Source organism: Pseudorca crassidens, chromosome 12 (assembly GCF_039906515.1).
Source record: "Pseudorca crassidens isolate mPseCra1 chromosome 12, mPseCra1.hap1, whole genome shotgun sequence".
Taxonomy (NCBI): Eukaryota; Metazoa; Chordata; class Mammalia; order Artiodactyla; family Delphinidae; genus Pseudorca; species Pseudorca crassidens.
This window is the reverse complement of record NC_090307.1, coordinates 4,294,938-4,313,262: the sequence shown is the minus strand read 5'-3', so window position 1 is coordinate 4,313,262 and position 18,325 is coordinate 4,294,938. Positions and strand designations below refer to the sequence as shown.

Genomic DNA, 18,325 nt, shown 5'->3' with positions numbered 1-18,325 from the left:
CCTAACTTCATAAGACTGGGTAATCTTTTTTTTTTTTTTTTTCAGAATGGAGAATTTTAGAACCTATAAAGTAGACAGAACAGTGTCATGAATCCCACCCCTCCCCCCCAGGTACCCATCACAACCACGGCCGATCCGGCTGCATCCACTCACCATCCACTCCTCCCCTCCCCCACCCCTATTTCGTACTTTGGAGCAAATCCCAAACATCACTTTATTTCTTGATAAAGGTTCTCTTACGTCTTCCGTGCCTTGATTTTTTTTTTTTTTTAATGCTGCCTCTCTCCTCTTCTCTCCTGCTTTGCTCTCTGGAGCTTTCTCTGTCTCTTCTCCTTTCTTCCTCCACCCAACCTTCTTCCCTTGGTATCCCAACACGTGCATAGCTTGCATCCAGCCATTCTTTCTCCCCTTTCCTCTTTTCTTCCAAATTATAGGTGGTCAGAAAATGGAGGTGAAGATAAATTTTATTTACCAAAAATTTTATTTGTACTCTTGTTAATTTTAAAATCAGATGAGTTTGGAAAGAAAAAAAAAAACTAAATTCAAATGTCTTCCAACATTTTTGTGGTTTTTCTTTTCTTCCACCCTTGCCCCCAGCTTTAATGAGGTATAACTGACACATAGAAGTGTAAGATAGTTAACGTGTACACCGTGATGCTTTGATATACGTACACGGTGTGAAAGGATTCCCCACATCAAGCTAATTCACACATCGTCACCTTCCACGTGTACCTCTGTGTGTGTGAGATCATTTAAGTTCTACCCTCAGAGCTAATTTCAACTCTACACCCCAGCGTTACCACTTTAGTCACCGTGCTGTACATTAGACCCTCAGACCTTACTCGTTGGTAGCTGAAAGTCTGAACCCTTTTACCAACCTCTCCCTGTTTCCCCTACCCGCCGGCAACCGCCTTTCAGATCTTTCTTTCCTTTATCTCCCCCACTTCCTAGTCTTTATGCAGTGGCATCCCATCAAAAGAGAGATGTCGCTCTGCACTTGTCTTAAACCCCCGTGGGCAGAGGGTCTTTCTCAAAGGAGGGATTTGCTCTGCAGATTGTATCAGAGTGAACGTATGGTGTTCAGAGAAGGTAAGCCCTGTGATCACAATCTCTAAAAGGCACTGCTGGTGAGTTTGCACTAGGTTCCCAGCTGTGTACGGGTCAGTAGGATTGCCAGCTCTCTTGAGAAATGGAATTCAGTACGAACAACCTCGAAAAGAGATGGTCCGCTGAGCAGGGTGGAGTTCTACAGGGACAAGTCGGGGTCAAGGAAAAGCAAACTTGGCAAATATTTATCATGAAAGCAAGACTGTTTACCATCTTTTGAGTGTTAGGATTAGTGCTCAATAAACATCGTTGCTTCTGTTCTCCACCGCCTTCCGTGATGGGTCATCACCAGACAGAAATGATCGATGAGCAGAAGGTCAGAGCGGAAGTCAGGGCTCAGCACGTGACGTGGATGTGGGCCACCGGACAGGAGCTGGTTCTGAGGCGCTCGCTTGATTCCTCCTGGGAATAACTGAACAGCCCACGCTTCACCCCAGGAATCAGGTCTATTCCCAGCGCCCGCAAGGCCCTCCATCCCCCTCCACATCTCAAGGTAGAGACATCGGTTCGCTGAGAGAACCGGGGGGGTCGGAGGGAAGTTGTTCTTAGAGACCATGGATGAAGTGAGCTGCCTGCTGGCTGCACTCAGCCTGGAGAGGATGCATGGCCAGGCGCCGCGTGTGAGCCGGCGTCTCCCCAGAGGACGTGCGGGGGAGACTGGGGAGATGGTCCTGCTATTTTGCAACCTGGCATCTGTTATGCAAAGACTTTTCCTGTCCCGACAACCCTGGGAGGGGCTGCTGTCAAGCCCATTTTAAGGATGAGCAAACCTGAGGCCAGGAGGGGCACAGGTGCCCCCCTCATGGCCCCAGACGGGGGCTGAGACTGGGTGCAGATGGTGGGGAAGGTGACTCCATCCCGTGGGGCCTGCGTCAGCACTCCCTCCTCCCAGACACACGACTGTGGTCAGGAAGGGCCACCTGGGAACCCGTGGAGCCACTGTAAGGTGGGCCCCGGAGCCGGTTCCCAGCAGCCCTGCTCTCAGCAGTGGTGCGGGGTCCTCGTTTATTTCTTGCCCACCACGCCTGGCCCCCGGGCGGTTTATGTTATGTGTGGTAAAGAGATGACCATAAAAAGCCTGCTCTGGTTTGGTCATTCGCGCTGGCCGCCGGCGAGTCACCGAGGCCCAGCTCTGAGCCAGGACTGAGCGTAAATCACTGCGCTGGTCTGGCGGGGAGACCAGGCCACCCCTGCTTCCAGGCTGCCCTGGAGGTCCTGCTGGGCCCTCCGCCATGGGCTGCCCAGGGCCCCAGCCCTGCACCCCCGCCCCTCGCCAGGCACTGCGGGGCTGCCAAGCAGGTGCTCCCTGCAGGGCTCTCCAGCCCACGGGCGGCAGCAGCCCTGTCCACCGGCACAAGCTGAAGCTAGGAGGCCAAGTCTGGGGGTGAGGGTGCGCTGGAGGTCCCAGGTCGCGGCGCCAGCTTCCAGCCTGCCCCCACCCCACACCCTGCACACTGAGCACGCACCTTCCAGAACTGGAGGGTGAGGAGGCCAAACCCTCCATCAGACCAGGAGGGCTCAGGCCAAGGGCGAGTCCAGAGGCTCCACCCAGGGGCCATGAGCTCGCCACACACAAGCCCCCCTCCTCCTCTGACTGGCGGGGACACTTTTTCATTTTTCTTGCTGAGGTGACAGCGAGCTGAATGCCCACTCCCTGTTCCCTCCCCCTGCTGTGTCTTTGTGGAGAAAGGGCCAGTGTTTGCAAAACAGGGGCACACATGGGGACAGCGTGTATTGTTTTATTGGCTTATTAAATTTGATATCTAAGATGTTACCTGAAGGAAGAAAGATGCAATTAGGTACTGATGTCTAATTATTTCAGATGTTGCAATGAACAGTTTGACCTCACCAATGAGTGTACAACCAATACTGTGGTTCCTTTGGGGGCTGTAGTGGGCCGATGCTTTGCTGTTACTTTCCAGGTGCTTTCTAAGAAACGACCGTCTAGAAATCAGAGGGCAGCATAGGCTGGTACTGCCGAGGGGGTGTCTGCGTTTGCACTAACACAGATCCAGAGCCACGTCGGGGCGTCTCCCCATTCCCCCCAGCACTGATGCTGCCAAGTCGGTAGCAACCTTCCGTGAAGACGGCCACATCCTGGCCAGCGGGAAGAGCATCCCCAGGCCTCGGTGAGTTCTCACCTGGTTACATAGCCATGAAGCTGTCCTGGGCACGTGGGCAACACCTGCCCCGCAGAGCTGAGAGGAGTCCCCTGGCGTGCGCTTAGGAGAAGTGCTTGAGTTTTCATCAGAACCTACTTAGATACTGGCAGGCAGGCTAGATTCGAGAGGCACTGGAGTCATCCCTTACTTTATTTTAACTTTTATTTTATATTGGACTATAGTTGATTAGCACTGTGTTCGTTTCAGGTGTACAGCAAAGTGATTCAGTTATACATATATAAGTATCTATTCTTTTTCAAGTTCTTTTCCCATTTAGGTTGTTACGTAATATTGAGCAGAGTTCCCTGTGCTACACAGTATGTCTTTGTTCGTTATCTATTTTATATGTAGTAGTGTGTACGCGTCAATCCTGAACTCCCTAACTATCCCTCCCCACACCCTTGCCCCGCCCCTGTAACCATAAGTTCCTTCTCTTAAGTCTGTGAGTCTGTTTCTGATTTGTAAATAAGTTCATTTGTATCATTTTTTTATGTTCTGCATATAAGCGATATCATATGCTATTTGTCTTTCTCTGTCTGACTTGCTTCACTTAGTATGATAATCCCCAAGTCCATCCATGTCGCTGCAAATGACGTTATTTCATTCTTTTTTACGGCGATATTACAATGGAGTAAATCCCACTGCATGCGCGCACCGCAGCTTCCTCATCCATTCATCCTGTTGGTGGACATGCCTTACTTGTTGATGTTTAGAGTCTGTCTCCCCTCGTATGAGCTCCAGGGCGCAGAGTGTCTGCTATGCTCCCCACACTATCCTCGGGGCCTAGCACACAGTAGGTGCTCAACAAACCTTCACTGAATGGACGAAAAGATGCCTCTTCTGCCTTCAAGGGCTCACAGTCCGCTGGGACCTGAGTCATTTTATCACCTGGGCACTTGGATGCGTGTGAGTGTGTGTGTGTTTGAAGATGAGTGTGTATGTAAGTGTGAATTGTGTGGATGTGGATGTGCACAGGTGTGAGTCGAGTGTGAGTGTGAGTGTGGGCCGTGTGTGGGCTGTTGCGCCCCGGACGGGTTCAGTGATGGACTTGGGGCAAGTGCACCATGTGTGGAACATCGAAGGTAAAAGTGGTTACAGGTGACCCTGCATTTCCACGTGTGAACATGCTGGACGCTGCTCTGGGGAAGGACTGTCCTGTGTCCCCCTGGCCCTGCCTGGAGATGAGTTGGCCTCCCCCAATACAGGGGGTGGACTCTGGACCCCAGACGTACTGCAGGGCCCCAGGACCACCCCTCTCATAAGCTGTCCAGCCGTGGGGGACAGAGGGGAGCTGTGGCCCCGGCGTCTGGCCACACGTCCCAGGCCACGGCCCCCAGCCCCAGCCCGGAGCCCACCCATCAATGGAGCTGGGTGTGTCTGCACCTCCCCAGTGTCTGCGGCTGCCACACCTGCCGGGGGTCCCTGTGCCAGGGGACAGTTTGCCCGTGACGACAGGGCCTCTATTGCTCATACAAAGCGGTCAGTCTGCGACCTTGGTAAAGGGGAAGGGACGCTGTATCTCCCCGGCTGGGAGTGTGCGACCCTTACCTAGAGTTACACTCGTTTTCTTGACAGCAAGTGTTAGGCCTCTCCGTGAATACCAGAGCCGTGTAAAACCGGGGGCTTCTGCCACAGCGGAGGTAAACGTCGCAGGTCTGCGGGCACTAGGAGGAAGCGGCGGCCGCGGACGGCAGGCGGCGTGGGCAGCACCGCAGGCGGGGACGTGTGTTTCCTGACACCTCCCACTTCAGACGTGGGTGTCGGGCAAAGCCGCCTCCCCAGGGCGGTGAGAGGTGGGCAGAGCCTCAGACGGGCTTTGAGGCTGCCCTGGGCTGCTCGGGGTCGAGGGGACAGAGTTGGAGGAACAGGTGGGTGGAGGAAAGACCCAAAAGGGAACTTCAGCCCCAGGGCTGCAGCGAGTCTTCCAAGTGTCGGTGTGGGACCCCGTGGCTAACCTGGGTGCCCCCCGTGGCAGAGGACGGGCTCCGGTGTCTTCCATGGGGGTTAATTCCAAGAGGACGTGCTTAGGGACTCTGGGTGGCCCGTGTGCGAACACAGAGGGGCCGAGAGGGCGGGGAGTGTGAGGTTCTGCTCTTGGCCCTGGACACAACGGCAGGCCAGGCTGTGTGCTCCGTGTGTGCGCTTTATGCACGTCGACGTGTGTGTGTGTGTGTGTGGCCACGTGTGTGCATACACGTGTGTGTGAGTGTACATCTGTGTGTTTATGTATGGGTGTGAATGTGCCTGCATGTATGTGTGTGTGCCTGTGTGTATATATGGGTGTGAGTGTGCCTGTGTGTATATGTGTGTGTGTGTGCATACGGGTGTGAGTGTGCCTGTGTGTGTATGTGTGTATATGGGTGTGAGTGTGCCTGTGTGTATGTGTGTGTGCATGTGTGTATATAGGGGTGTGAGTGTGCCTGCGTGTATGTGTGTGTGCGTGTGTAAATATATGGGTGTGAGTGTGTGTACGTATGTGATGTGTGCACAAGTGTGTACGTACCCACCACTAACAGGCACTGAGACACCTGAACTCCTTTTTCCCAAGAAGGACTAGAAATGACTCCTGATCGGCCTGGTTCTCTTGGTGGCCGCGGGAGCGTCCTGCGTGTCCGTAGCCCTGCTCTGCGCACAGGTCCGGCTCCCTGAGCTCTTCTCCAGGCCCTGGGGGCGGCCGGCCTTGTGGCTCTGCCCGCATGGCTGCTGGCTCCCCGTGGCAGCTTTCCTCTGCCACCGCACAGCTAACCTGGAGCCCAGAGAGAGCAGCCACGAGACACACTGTAGAACAGTTTAAGGTGATGGATCTGAAATCGTTAGGTTTTTGTTGTATTTTTGAATAAGCATTAAAATTCATCTCTGGGAAATGTTGAAGAGCAGATGAACAAAGCCCCTGAACAGCCCTTGTCCTTCTCCTTAGTGCGTGCACCAGAGGGTGCTGTGCAGCGGCTCTGACCGGGAACAGTCACCATTCCAAAATACGTTGAGAGTTCATTAAAAAAAAAAGGCAAAAATGTCTTACTGTAGATTTCTGCTTCCCTCAAGAAGAAAAAAAACATGATACTCTTTTAAGCTGCAACAGTGAAAAAAAAAAACGTGAAATATGTGATGTGTTTTTACCAAGTGTCTAAATAAAGGTTTAGTGAGTCACTATGGAAAACAGAAAATCTTTATTTTAAGAGCTGCAGTTTAAGAGGGATTTTTTTCTTCTTCTTCTTAAATGCAAAATCTTCCCTTAGATTTGTAACTTAAACATTTCCCATCAGCTAGATCCTCCCTGGCCTGAATTTACAGCAAATCTGAGATTTTATTTTTCAAAAAATACACTTTAAAAATGTGCCGTTTGGGCCAGCAGAATCTGTACGGGTGGAGAAACGCGCTCTTATCCACACTCAGAGGGAGGCCTCTGAGTCGCCCCTAAATGTTTGAAGTGGGAGCGCCATCCCGGAGCTGAACAGCCAGGGGGGCAGGAGGTTCCAGCCTAACTGGGGTCTGAACCTGTTTCCCAAAGTCATGGAGGAAGAGGCAGGGGACCACATCACTTGAGTGTCCCACCTGATGACCTGCAGAGAGATGGCTGTCCCCACGCTGGCCCGGCGGTGCAGCCCCGAGGCAGGCCCTCACTTACTTAATTCCTTATTTTCAAAGAAGACCCTCCACCTTCCTTCCTCCAGACTTTTGCTCCAGAGGCTTCAGTTTCTCTGGTATCTTACGCCGATTAGAGTTGCACCTCAATTTTTTTTTTTTAACGGAGTAGAATCAATTGCTTCGACTTGAAAAGTTAGGTCTAAGTATGAGCTTCAAAGGCCCAGATAGTTTTCACGGCTCCCACCTTGCCTGTGCATCTCGGGGTCCCATTATTAATGAACTCGTTCGCTTCCGTAAGGACAGCCATGCAAGTGTTCCCAACAACATCTATAAAACTATTTAATGCGCGTTTCGAAACAAAGCATCTTACAGCCACAGTAATTGCAGTTTTACTAGAACTTTAAATGAGAAGCAGCCACTTATGAAGTTTTGATGTGGTAGCTGATTAGACAAGTAAAACGTCCAGGCGCGATTTATGGGGCGGGGCACCCCCGTGCGTGCCGGCACGAGTTCGGCGTGGCTGGGATGGGACATCCTGCTATAGGGACACAGGTTTATGCCGTTTAGCGGGTTGCGAGTGGTAAAGAGAAAAATGCTGGATTTTACAGGGAAATCATATTCATAAAATCTCCTGGAGTGAACGACAATATAACTCAGAGCTGTCTTTGTTTTTCTGCTGTGACGAATTCCATTCTGTTTCCAGTGTAGAAATGGTGAACACAAACCCTGAGCGGAAACCACTCCCTCTGCGCAAGTGTTACAGCCGAGTTACAGTGACCCCAGAACCGCTTCCGCTGTGCGCCCGGCCGCTGGGGACTTTTCTCTTCCCTACTTGAGAGTCCGGCTGCTGACGGCCCCAGGGACCTTCTCGGGTGCCCGGGTCCCCGTCCTGGGGCGCTTTTGTCCTCTTGACCCGGGCAGTGCCACCTCCCAGGGCTCCCCTAAGGGAGATGGTCCCAAAGGAGGCCGCCTCGCCCTGGGCTGCCCTCGGGGGACCCAGCTGCTCTGCTTTCTTCATTTTGATGTCCTTTGGGGTGGTTTGTTTTCAAACGGAGAAGGGTTGCATGTTTTCATACTGCAGACATCTGCAATCTATCTAAATGATATCAAAGCACCACATTTTTTCATGTTTTATTGCCCCTGGAAGGGGTTGTGTTCTCCAGGAGGCCCGCTGTTCCGGGGCAGAACCCAACACCGCCACTTAGCTGTCTGGCCTCACAGGTCACCCAGTCTCTCTGGGGGTCACTGCTTCACTGTCAGCTGACACACGCACTCCAAGGCTGGAAGCTGGGCCTGGGTCTCCTGGGGGAGTGGGTGCTCCGTGAACCTGCAAGGTGCCTGCTTCCCCTTGTCATGTAACCCGTAATCCCAGAAGCCCACTTCCTTCTGGGTGTTCCCCTGATGAGCTGTAGAGATGACCCCCTCGCTCCCAAGTCCCCAGCCCCTCAGCCGCATCTGGCCGACCGCTAACGGCCTGAAACAGCCTCCCCTTGAGCGTGTGGCCCACACTCTAGGCCTGCTTATTTCAAATCCGGATTCTCTGGCCTGATTCCCTCTTCTTGGAAAAGCCCCAGCCAGGTCTCCCTCCACCGTCCATCCAGATGACCTCCCCACCCTGGAGACGAGGGCCTTGCCTTACGCTCTCCACGTAACCCCACGGGCAGCCCCAGAAACTTGCAGGTAAGTTTGGGTGGCGGCTCACGGGGAGCAGATCATCTTTCCCCCTCACTGTGGGCCTCGGACACAGGCCTCAACAGTGTCCACGTACCCTTCCTGCCGGGTCGCCAGGATGCCCGGGGCCTTCCTTCCAGAAGCGCTCATTACTGGGCGGCAGTGCCCGCAGTGCTTGGGGACCACGGGGGTCACTCAGGGATGGCCACGTCCCCAGGCCTGGGCTGGGATGTGCAGAGAGCTGCTGGGCATCCTCTGAAGGCTCACAGGTACAGGCCACGACGGCCACCTGAAGAGAAGCAGTTCCCAGGCCTCTTCCCAGGTAGTGAAGAGGCCTGGTGCTCTGGGGGCAGCAGTCACACTGCGAGGTGGGGTGTCCCCACCAGGAGGGTCACCCCCTGAGCCGCCGCAGGTCGGAGCTCAGGCTGAGAGCAGGCAAAGGGAGTTCAACTAACTTCGGGGTCCACACAGCACACGGCCGTGTGTCCGTCCAGGCGGGATGTAGGCTTCAGCCATCCAGAGCCCCCGACACCCTGGGCCCTGGCCTCCTGCCACCAGCTCACGCTCAAGGGTGGACCCCATGCCGCCTCTAGGAGAGGGTCCCCTCCTTCCCCATCCCAGGTCCCAGCCTCAGCCCCAGCCCAGCTCTGCCTCGTGCACTGCCTTTAGTGTGAGGTGTGCGTCCAGCAGGATATCCGACAGGATGGGGCATCCCAGCTGGGGGCAGCTGGAAGGTGGGCTGGGAAGGGGAATCACCACTAGAAGTCAGACCAAGGAGGCTGGAAGCTGAGGGGCGCAGAGCCCCTGGGAGACCAGCTCCCCCCACGGGGGACCCCCGGGGCCTGTCCCTTGAGACGGTTTCAAGGAGGACCTGGTTAGAGGTGCCCAGGAGGGCGTCTGTGCCGACCAGTTGTGCGTGTCAAGCTGGCTTGGCCATGGTGCTCAGGTTTTGGTCAAACACCAGCTGAGATGTCGCCGTGAAGGTGTTTCTTAGGTGTGGTCAACATGGCAAACAGGAGATGCTGGTGAAGGAGGTTAGGGTTGGTCCTCATGCAGTCAGTGGAGGCCTTCAGAGCAGGGACAGGTCTCCCGAAGGAGGAGGAATTCTGCTCCCAGACTCAAGACCACTACGTCAGCTACTCCCTGGGTCTCCAGGCTGCCCGCCTGCCCTGCAGATTCTGACTCACCAGCCCCCAGCGTTGCGTGAACTGATTCCTGAAAATAGATCTCTCTGTCTCCTTCTCTCCCTCTGTTTCTCTGGAGACCCCGAACTAAGGCAACACCCGGAGCCAGAAGAGCTCTATTTGGTTGGCAATTGTCTGATTCAAAAGGGACCCCACAGATTTGCTTGGCATTTGGAGGAGGGGAGAAGGGGAGCCTCTGAACTGTCAACCTTACCTTTCAAATTTCCCTCTGGTTTGCACTTCCAGAGTTCGGTTGCTAACCCACCTAAAACCAATGATTACCCTAGAAATGATGCTAAGCTGTTAAGGAAAGAAACAATTTTAAAAAGCTAAATCACACACACGCACACGCACACACACGCACTCGCGCACACGCCCATGTGCACGCTGGTGGCACACAGCTGAATTTAGATTGAAGAAATATTTTCTGATAGAAGCCAGGCTTGATGAAAGGAATGCACACTGCCATGTGTGAAAGTACGTATTAATAATTAAGCCACACGATCATTACCTCAGGATATTATTTCTTAAATATCTCTTGCAAAGGCAATATGATTACATATGAATGATATCAATTTTCTACCAACAAAAAAATCTGCAGAAATAGGAATTGAATTACACTGTCCAATTTGCTGTAAAGTTCACTGTATGTGAAGAAATTAATCAAGGCTACCACCACCCATTTTTATGGGAACATAAAATGATGTGAACTTCCATTTTTAATAAAGATGCATGCACTTTTATGAAGACTGACTAATAACACTGTAATGAACTGAAAAGCTCCTGATATATTAAGAATGAAAATTTTGAGGAGTGTATTTACTGAGACTTCTTCGTGGAAGGCTGTATTTCTCTGAAGTCTCTTTTGCAATCATTATAAACCAGAGGTGGAATTTCAAGGGAGAACACAGCCCAAGCACCGTGCAAATTTATATTTGAGTCATGAAGCACCTGAGTCTGGAGTACAGTGTTTGGGCTCCAGGGACACGGGTGTGTGTGTGTGTTAGGGGGTTGTTCAGGGGGCACCCTTCAGAGCGTCAGCGATTCACCACGAATTTGTCAGCCAGCAGCTTCCTGGAACAGAACCCCCGGAAGATCGGGGATAGAATGTTTAGCTTCTCAGCGTGGCATCCTCGATGCTCCCCTGTCTCTACCCAAATCCAGGAAGGATGGCCTTGTCTTGTATACAAACCCAGACACATTAACTGTAAAACAAATGCCCCTGACTGATTTTCAAACATGCGTTTCTGAGCTGTGGTTTGTGCCTGCCGTAGCGTTTACCAGTATTTACCAGGGCGGGAGGATACAACTTGCATTAGTCTCCAATTAATTAGGAGGCTCTGCAGAATTCAGAATGCCCAGAAAGCCAGGTCTCGGGGTGCCTGTGGGAAGCCAGGGAAGCGGCTTTAAACCAACGACACCAGCACTGGATCCAGAACTACCCCATCAAAGTCATGCAAATCTCCATTTCTTAGTTTTTTCCCCTTTTCTTCAGAACAAAAAGTGTAACACATGCTTACGATAAAAATTTGGAAATTCAGAAAAATGTAAGAAGCAAAATAACACACCTCCAAAATTCCCTTTCCCGAGGTCACATCAATTAACATGTTAAAATTCCTGCGTATTGTCTTTCATTCATACACTCATGGTCACACCTGCGCGTATCTTCACATACAGACACATATACGTGGCTGTCATCAAACCCTCTCACATCTTCTATGACTTTTTGAATTTAATTTTGAACAGTTAACTCATATTCGTAGTTCATAAACCAGAAAATAGAAACTGGTTTTTGCCCTAACATTTTGTTGTGAGCATTTTTCCAGGTCATTAACATTTCATAAACGTGTCTTTTCACGGCTCCAAAGTGTAGTACATACGGGTGCACGTGAGTTACGGAGCCATCCCTCTATGGCTGGGCGCTCGGGTTGTTCCCAGTTTCTCACCTTTGTGACTGCTTGAACAGTGAACATCTCGGGCCTGTATCCTTCCTCCGGTTGGATTACATCATAGCCTTTCAATAGGGGCAGACGGGGGCAGGCGGAGCCCAGGAGGCCAAGCTCCCTCCACCCTGGAAGGACACCTGCTCCCGGCTGCCAGTTCCCGCCTCCGCTGCAGCCCTAAAGCCTTAGCGGGACAGGGGTCTCTCCGGGTTTGATGCCCCGGGGAATCCGACATCTCCCTAATTCCTGTGTCGTTGCTCCATGAGCGTCCCCTCGATGGTCTGGCGTGGAGAGGTTACACCTGTAGCCCTGGGGGCGGTCAGCCCCTTCCCCCAGGGGCATCTGTGCTCCTGGAAACCTTGCAGGTGGTTACAGCCAGGCCACTTAGGTTTGGGAACCGTCATGACGGTGTGCTCTTCAGCACGTGAGGAAAGGGACCCGAGCCGCTAAGAAACGTGCCCCAGATGTGCACAGCTGGTGGGCGGCAGCAGCAGGACCTCAGCCAGGTCTGGAGACGGGTGACCCTGTCTGTTTCCGTGGGCTTCCTCGATTTCTGGTGTTCAGCTCAGTACACCTGGCTTCCCAGGAAGGTGGCTCTGTTCCCAGCCCAGGGCTTCCCAGGGATCCTCTCTTCCTCTTTCCCTGTCCCTCCCCTGCCCTGGCGTCCCTTTCCTTCTTCCAGACACTAGTCACCGCTTCCCTCTCTCTCCTCAGCTCTTCACACTCTCCATCTCTCTGTTCCACTGTTTCTGTATCTCTCTCAGTCCCTCTGTCTCTATGTCTCTGTCTCTCACCCACACATTCCTGCAGAGGGGATTCTCTCTGCCTGGAGGGCTTCTCCCCCCTCCCAGCCCCAAGGTTCCTGCACATGGTCAGTTCCTCATCCTTCACCTTCAAATGTCTCCCCCTCTGGGAATCTTCCCTGACCTCTCCAGACAGAGGTAAATGCCATCTCCTTGGGCCACGTGGTGCTGCACACAGCCGTGCGTCTCCCCTCCAGGCGGTGGGACCGCGGGGCTCCACGCTCTCCCTCTCCGGGCTCAGCACAGGGTCTGGTCTGAAACAGGCACCACGTGCGTGCTAGGTGAGCAGGGGGTTTCAAGGAAGACGTTCTCGGGGGAGAAAGAGGCCTCTCCACGCTGTGTCACGAGCAGCTACGAGAAGGACGCTGTCACCACGCCTGAGCACCAGGTAGCCCCTCTCAGTCCCTCGTGCTGCCTCTGAGGGGAGCTCTGGTTTGGAGTCAGACGCGGGCTCCAGGTTAGGAGACCCTGAGCAAGTCCCTTCTCCTCCGGAGCACAGTCTGCCTTTCTGTGAAATGGGAGCAATGTCCACACGCCGCCGTGGTCGGATGGCATCCCGAATGGCAGAAGAGAGCTCGGCACTCTACTCGTGTTGGTAGTACGATAGATACTGTGTATCAGATCGTCGCTGCAACCGACAGACTCATGTTCCCCCGAAGGTGTCCAGGTCTCAATGCCCAGAACTCGTGAACATGTTGCCTTTCCTGGCAAAGGACTGTGGCTAGGATCTGGAGTGTCCTGGGAGACTTGATGTAACCGCAGGACTCCTCACAGGAGGCGAGAGACCAAAGAAAGAAGGAGACGTGACGACAGAAGCAGGAGTCCCAGAGAGGGAGGTCGGGAGGTGCTGCCCCACAGGCTTTGAAGATGGAGGAGGGCCCGTGGGCCAGCAGGAGGCGTCTCGAAGCTGGCACAGGCGAGGACGCAGATTCTCCCTGTGGCCATCTGGTACAGCGGCGGTGGGAAACTCCTACCGCTCTCCTGCCCAGGAAGCTTTGATGGGCTCCCATCCCCCATGGGAGGAATTCCGGTCTCCTTGCTGCAACATTTCGGACAACAGCCATTCCCCAAACGCCTTCCCTCCTGACCACGCCTTCCCCTCCTGACCACGCCTTCCCCGTCACCACAGCAGGCTAGTCTGACGAGCTGTTTGGCAGTGGGAAAGAGCATCTGAAATTAGGCCCCCAGCCATCCAGAGGCGGGAGGCCGAACCCCTCCACCAGCCACCGAGTTCATTGCAGCCGGTGGTCAGTGGTCCTGCAGGCCACTCCTTGTGCCTCGGCCCTGCCTCGGGTCTCCCACCAGCCGCGCCAGCCCTCCTCCACTCAGTGACCCTGACCGTCCTCCCTGGGCGTGGGTCTCCCTCGTGTGGGCCCTCAGGGCAGCTTTGGTGGGACGCACCGTGTCCTGCTTCCTCCGTGTCGTGGGACCACCCCCCCACCCCGGCACCCGGCAGGGCCTTGCCCACGTCGTCAGAAGGCTGACCTCGTTTACGAGTGGGTAGGTGACTAGCTGGTGGATGAATGATCACTCCAAGGCCACAGCGGTCAGGCGGGGCGGGGGGGGGGGGGGTAGAGCACCCAGAACATTCCCCCAGGAGACTGGAGGGAAGGTGAGAAAGCAGACGGGCCCCCGGTCGAGGCAGCAGCCTGAGTGGTGAACATGCTCTCCTCCTGCAGAGATGTACGGATTTTTACTTTCCACATTTCTGGAATTACTGGAACTTCCCACAAGCATGTCTTACTTCTGTAATACTAATTTTCAAGATAGAAACAACAACAAAAAAATGACCAAGTAAACAGTAAGCCTTACACAGCGCATTAAAATGGCCCTTAAAAAAAATTATCCTGAATACCAGCCCATACACCCACATGTCCCTCAATTTCTTCCCAAAGGGGAAAAAATGGGTTAAACGCTAACAGCTATGCTATAAACAGGAGAAGCCCACACGATTTAAATTAATGATTTATTTCTTTAAAGATAGCGTGGGATCTACCACTGACCTGCAGCATCCTCTATCTGCATATAGCCGAGTAGCACAACAATATCTGGCAGTGAATATGGAAAACATCAACTTCTCCTAGTTTCAAGCATATCTCCGGAGTCTCAGATATGTCTGGCTTGCTTTTCAAATATCGCCGAGAGGGATTCCAGCTCCCCGCTCCGGGAGGCCTGCGGCCCGCGCGTGGGTTACCTGTTGTACGGATGCTCGTGGGTTTTGTGCAGTACGTAACAGCCCTTCCCAAAAAGGCAGCCGCCCCCTCGGAGGCTCGGGGCTGGGCCTGGGCGGGTGCGATGATAATTACCATCGATTACTACCACAACAATTGCATTGTTCCTAAAAACACCTCCTCGCCAACAGACTCTTTTGCTAGCTGCTCTTCCGTTCCTTCTGGCGCTGGAACGAGTCTTCCCTTCCGGGTGGATGTGCCCCGAGGGGTGCAGCAATTCCCATGGGGAGACACTGTTGCTTCTACTGGTCGTTTTGGCTGAATCAATAGCACAGCTTTTATTTTTTTTGCTCATTGTCTTTTTAAACAACTTGTTTTTTGCAAAGTCTTATGTTCACTGGGGAAATGAGCAAAGTTTGTCCATCCATATGGGGTTTAAGAAATCCAACTCCTCTGTCCTTTCTTACTGGCTTTCTTTACCAAGTGCCAATGGCGGGTGCCTGGGCTATGCACACCTGGAAGGATGGAGCCTCCCAGGGGAGAAGTAAAATGTAAGAAACGGATTGGCCCCATCCCTCTGCTTCCCCCCGCGGAGTCAGTGTACATCTCGGGTGATGTTTTTGTTTGCTCTTTCTTTTTTTTTTAAAAGCAGGACAAGGGTTTACTCTCCAGTCCTAGCAGTGACCGAGAAATTGAGATGCCGGGCTGCTTCTGCAGGAGGCCCCATCTCAGATAGGCCTGCACGGCAGAGGCATTGTGGGAGAAGCACCTACGCTCTGGGTCTCACTCAGTGATCAGCAGGGCAGGGACTGTGCTGTCAGTGCCCGGAGGGGAGCCACCACCGCCGGAGCTTGCCCCCGGCCTCAGCCATCCCGGCAGGTAGGCAGGGCCAGCAGCCAGTGGCGTGGCTGGATCTCAGGGTTCTATCGCAGCCTGTTTCCCCAGAATGTTCTCAGTGTCTGAATTCCATCCTGAGGGGTTAACTCATTGATGACTCTCTGCAAGCAGAGTGGAGGGAACACGTCACGCCTCTCTGTCGTGAACATTTCAGCCTAAACAGGTGAAATGAGTGAATGTCACATTACAACTCCCCGGGAAGAGGGGGCCCGCTCCCCAGTCCCCCCCCCCGCACCTCCTCCCGGGGCAGGCTGACTGTTGTCCTTCCGGAGCCGCTCATATAACTCCCCCTCTGAGCACCGCCCTCCACCCCAAGATCGGTGCCCCCTACCCCCTCTCAGGGCCCTGTGCCTCAAGATATCACAGCCCACGTCACTCAGAGGTGACTGTGCTCATGGTGAGGCTGCCTCAGCAGACGGGGTGGGGTGTGCAGGGGACTCCCGGAAGGAGCACCTGGGCCTTGCATCCCCCTCCATCCATCCATTCATTCATTCATTCCTCACGCTTCCATTCCTAGCCATTCACCATCTGTCTTTCTTCGCCAGGCTAGCATTCTGCTTGGGACTTGCTGAACGCTTGGCCAAAGGAGCTGAATTAATGAATGAGCGGGAGAGAACTGTGCAATTGCAGAACTGCCAGAGGCCTTAAATGATCTAATCCAGCTCTAACCCAACAATGGCAACTTAGAGTTCAGTAAACGGAGACCCAGAGAAACCGAGTGACGGAATCGTGTCACATACAACCTCCCCACGGGTGTGCGTTCCCGTGCACCAGCCCACGTGTGTTGGTCTACGTGCAGAAAGTACAACTGGGAGAGTATGAACCCACCTGAACGGGGGCCGCCTCAGGGTAGGGTCCGAGCTATCAGGGATTTCCTTTGAGTGTGAAGGCCGGACACACATTTTTTTCATTTAAAAGACTCAAATATGCTTTTTAAAAGAGACATTTAAAAAATTGTTTTGTCTTAATGTACTAAAAATGTTTAAATAGACTATTTTTTAGGGCAGTTAACAGCAAAACTGAGAGACAGGTACAGAGATTTCCTACATACTCCCTGCCTCTACGCACCCACACACCCAACCCTCTCTCAAAATCCCCCACTGCGTTCATCTGATGAAACTACGTTGACACATTATCACCCCAGAGTCCATAGTTTACTGTTCGCACTTGCTGCTGTACCTTCTGTGGGTTTGGGTAGGTATCCACCATTACAGTATCACACAGTGCTGTCCACGGTTTCAAATCTTATTCAATCAACCCCCGATCAAGCCCTGACAACCAGTGACCCTTTTATTGTCTCCGTAGTTGTGCCTTTTCCAGGATGTTATCTAGTTGGAATCACACAGTATGGAGGCTTTTCAGATCGTCTTCTTTCACTTAGTAAAGTGCATTTATGTCTCCTCCGTGTCTCGTCCTGGCTGGATAGCTCATTTCTTTTTAGCACCGAATAATATTCCATGGCCTGGAGGCAGCACAGTTTATCCATTTCCCCTACTGAAGAGCATATGGGTTGCTTCCAAGTTTTGGCAATTACGAAAAAACTACTATAAACATCTGTGTGCAGATTTTTGTGTGGACATGATTTCAGCTCCTTTATGTAAATACCAAGGAGTATGATTGCCGGATCCTGGGGAAAATATGTTTAGTTTTGTTAAGACACCGCCAAACCGTCTTCCAAAGTGTCTGCACCGTGTTGCGTTCTCACCAGCAACGAATGAGCGTTCCTGTTGCTCCACAGCCTCGCCAGCATTTGGTGGTGTCAGTGTTCCCGGTCTGGGCCATTCTAATAGATGTTTTAATGCATTTTTTGAAGTATAAGCCAAGCTGAATTTCCAGAGTAAGCGTACGTAGAACTAGCATCAGATCAAGAACTGATACACGACAGGGTCCCAGGAGCCCCCCTCACCCTCCCAAGGGTGTGCCAGCTCCCAGAAAAGGAACCACAATTCACTTTAAATGCCAGGGATTCGCTTGTCTATTTGAACTTTATGCACATGCACTCACAGGGTGTATTCTCTCTTGGATTTTTTTGTGGTTCTTACACTCTTCTTTGACTCATCATTATATTTATGAGATCCATCCATATTCTTGTGTGTGGTTTGTTCACTGTCATTGTGTTGAAGTGTTTTACTTTACGTGGATGGAACGCACCAGAATTTATTTATCCATTTTACTGTTGATAAATGTTTGTGTTGTTTTCAGTCCTTGGCTATTACAAAGAAAGCTGCAACAGATGTATTTTACATACCTTTTGCTAAACAGGTGTGCACGTTTTCTGTCATAGAATGTGCATCTATTTGGCCTTTGCACTGAATACTGTGCACTGAAGTCACCTCTCTGTGTCCTTTCTTCCTGGTATCTTTGTTCTGCTTAGACATCCCTGAGATCCAGCTTTTACCTCTGTAGCCCTATGAGATTACCAGAAGCTCCGACGGCTCCTCTGTCTCTTAGTCCCAACCCCCTGCTCAGATTCTTAGATTTTGCCTTATATCAAGAATCTGCGTTTGTCCTGAAGGAAAGTGTGGTTCATGAAATATCAGCCCACTTCTCTGAAGTTTCCTCCTCTTAGGATCATGACCCCTAAGTCCCGGTCCCCTCAGTAGCCCTCCAATGTCTTTAAAAGAAATAGTTATATCTAGAGCTAGCTGCCTCTCTCTTTCTCTCTTTATATCTCTCTCCTCTATCTATCATCTATCTATCATTCTCTATCGTCTATCAATATCTCTCCCTCATCTTTATCATATCTGTTTATCCTCTATTATCTATTTGTCCTTTGTTATCTATCATCTGTCATCCATGTCT

General features: G+C 52.3%; 1 protein-coding gene across 1 annotated transcript in view; it reads left to right on the top strand.

Moving 5' to 3' along the window:
- The window catches only part of ZNF407 (zinc finger protein 407), a 480,028-nt gene extending 463,725 nt beyond the window's left edge, over positions 1-16,303 (top strand). The window contains exon 9 of the mRNA XM_067698828.1: positions 16,069-16,303. Coding sequence (XP_067554929.1) covers positions 16,069-16,073 — 5 coding nt within the window. The 3' untranslated portion in view covers positions 16,074-16,303. The remainder of the gene's footprint in view (positions 1-16,068) is intronic.
- The last annotated feature ends 2,022 nt before the right edge of the window (positions 16,304-18,325 follow it).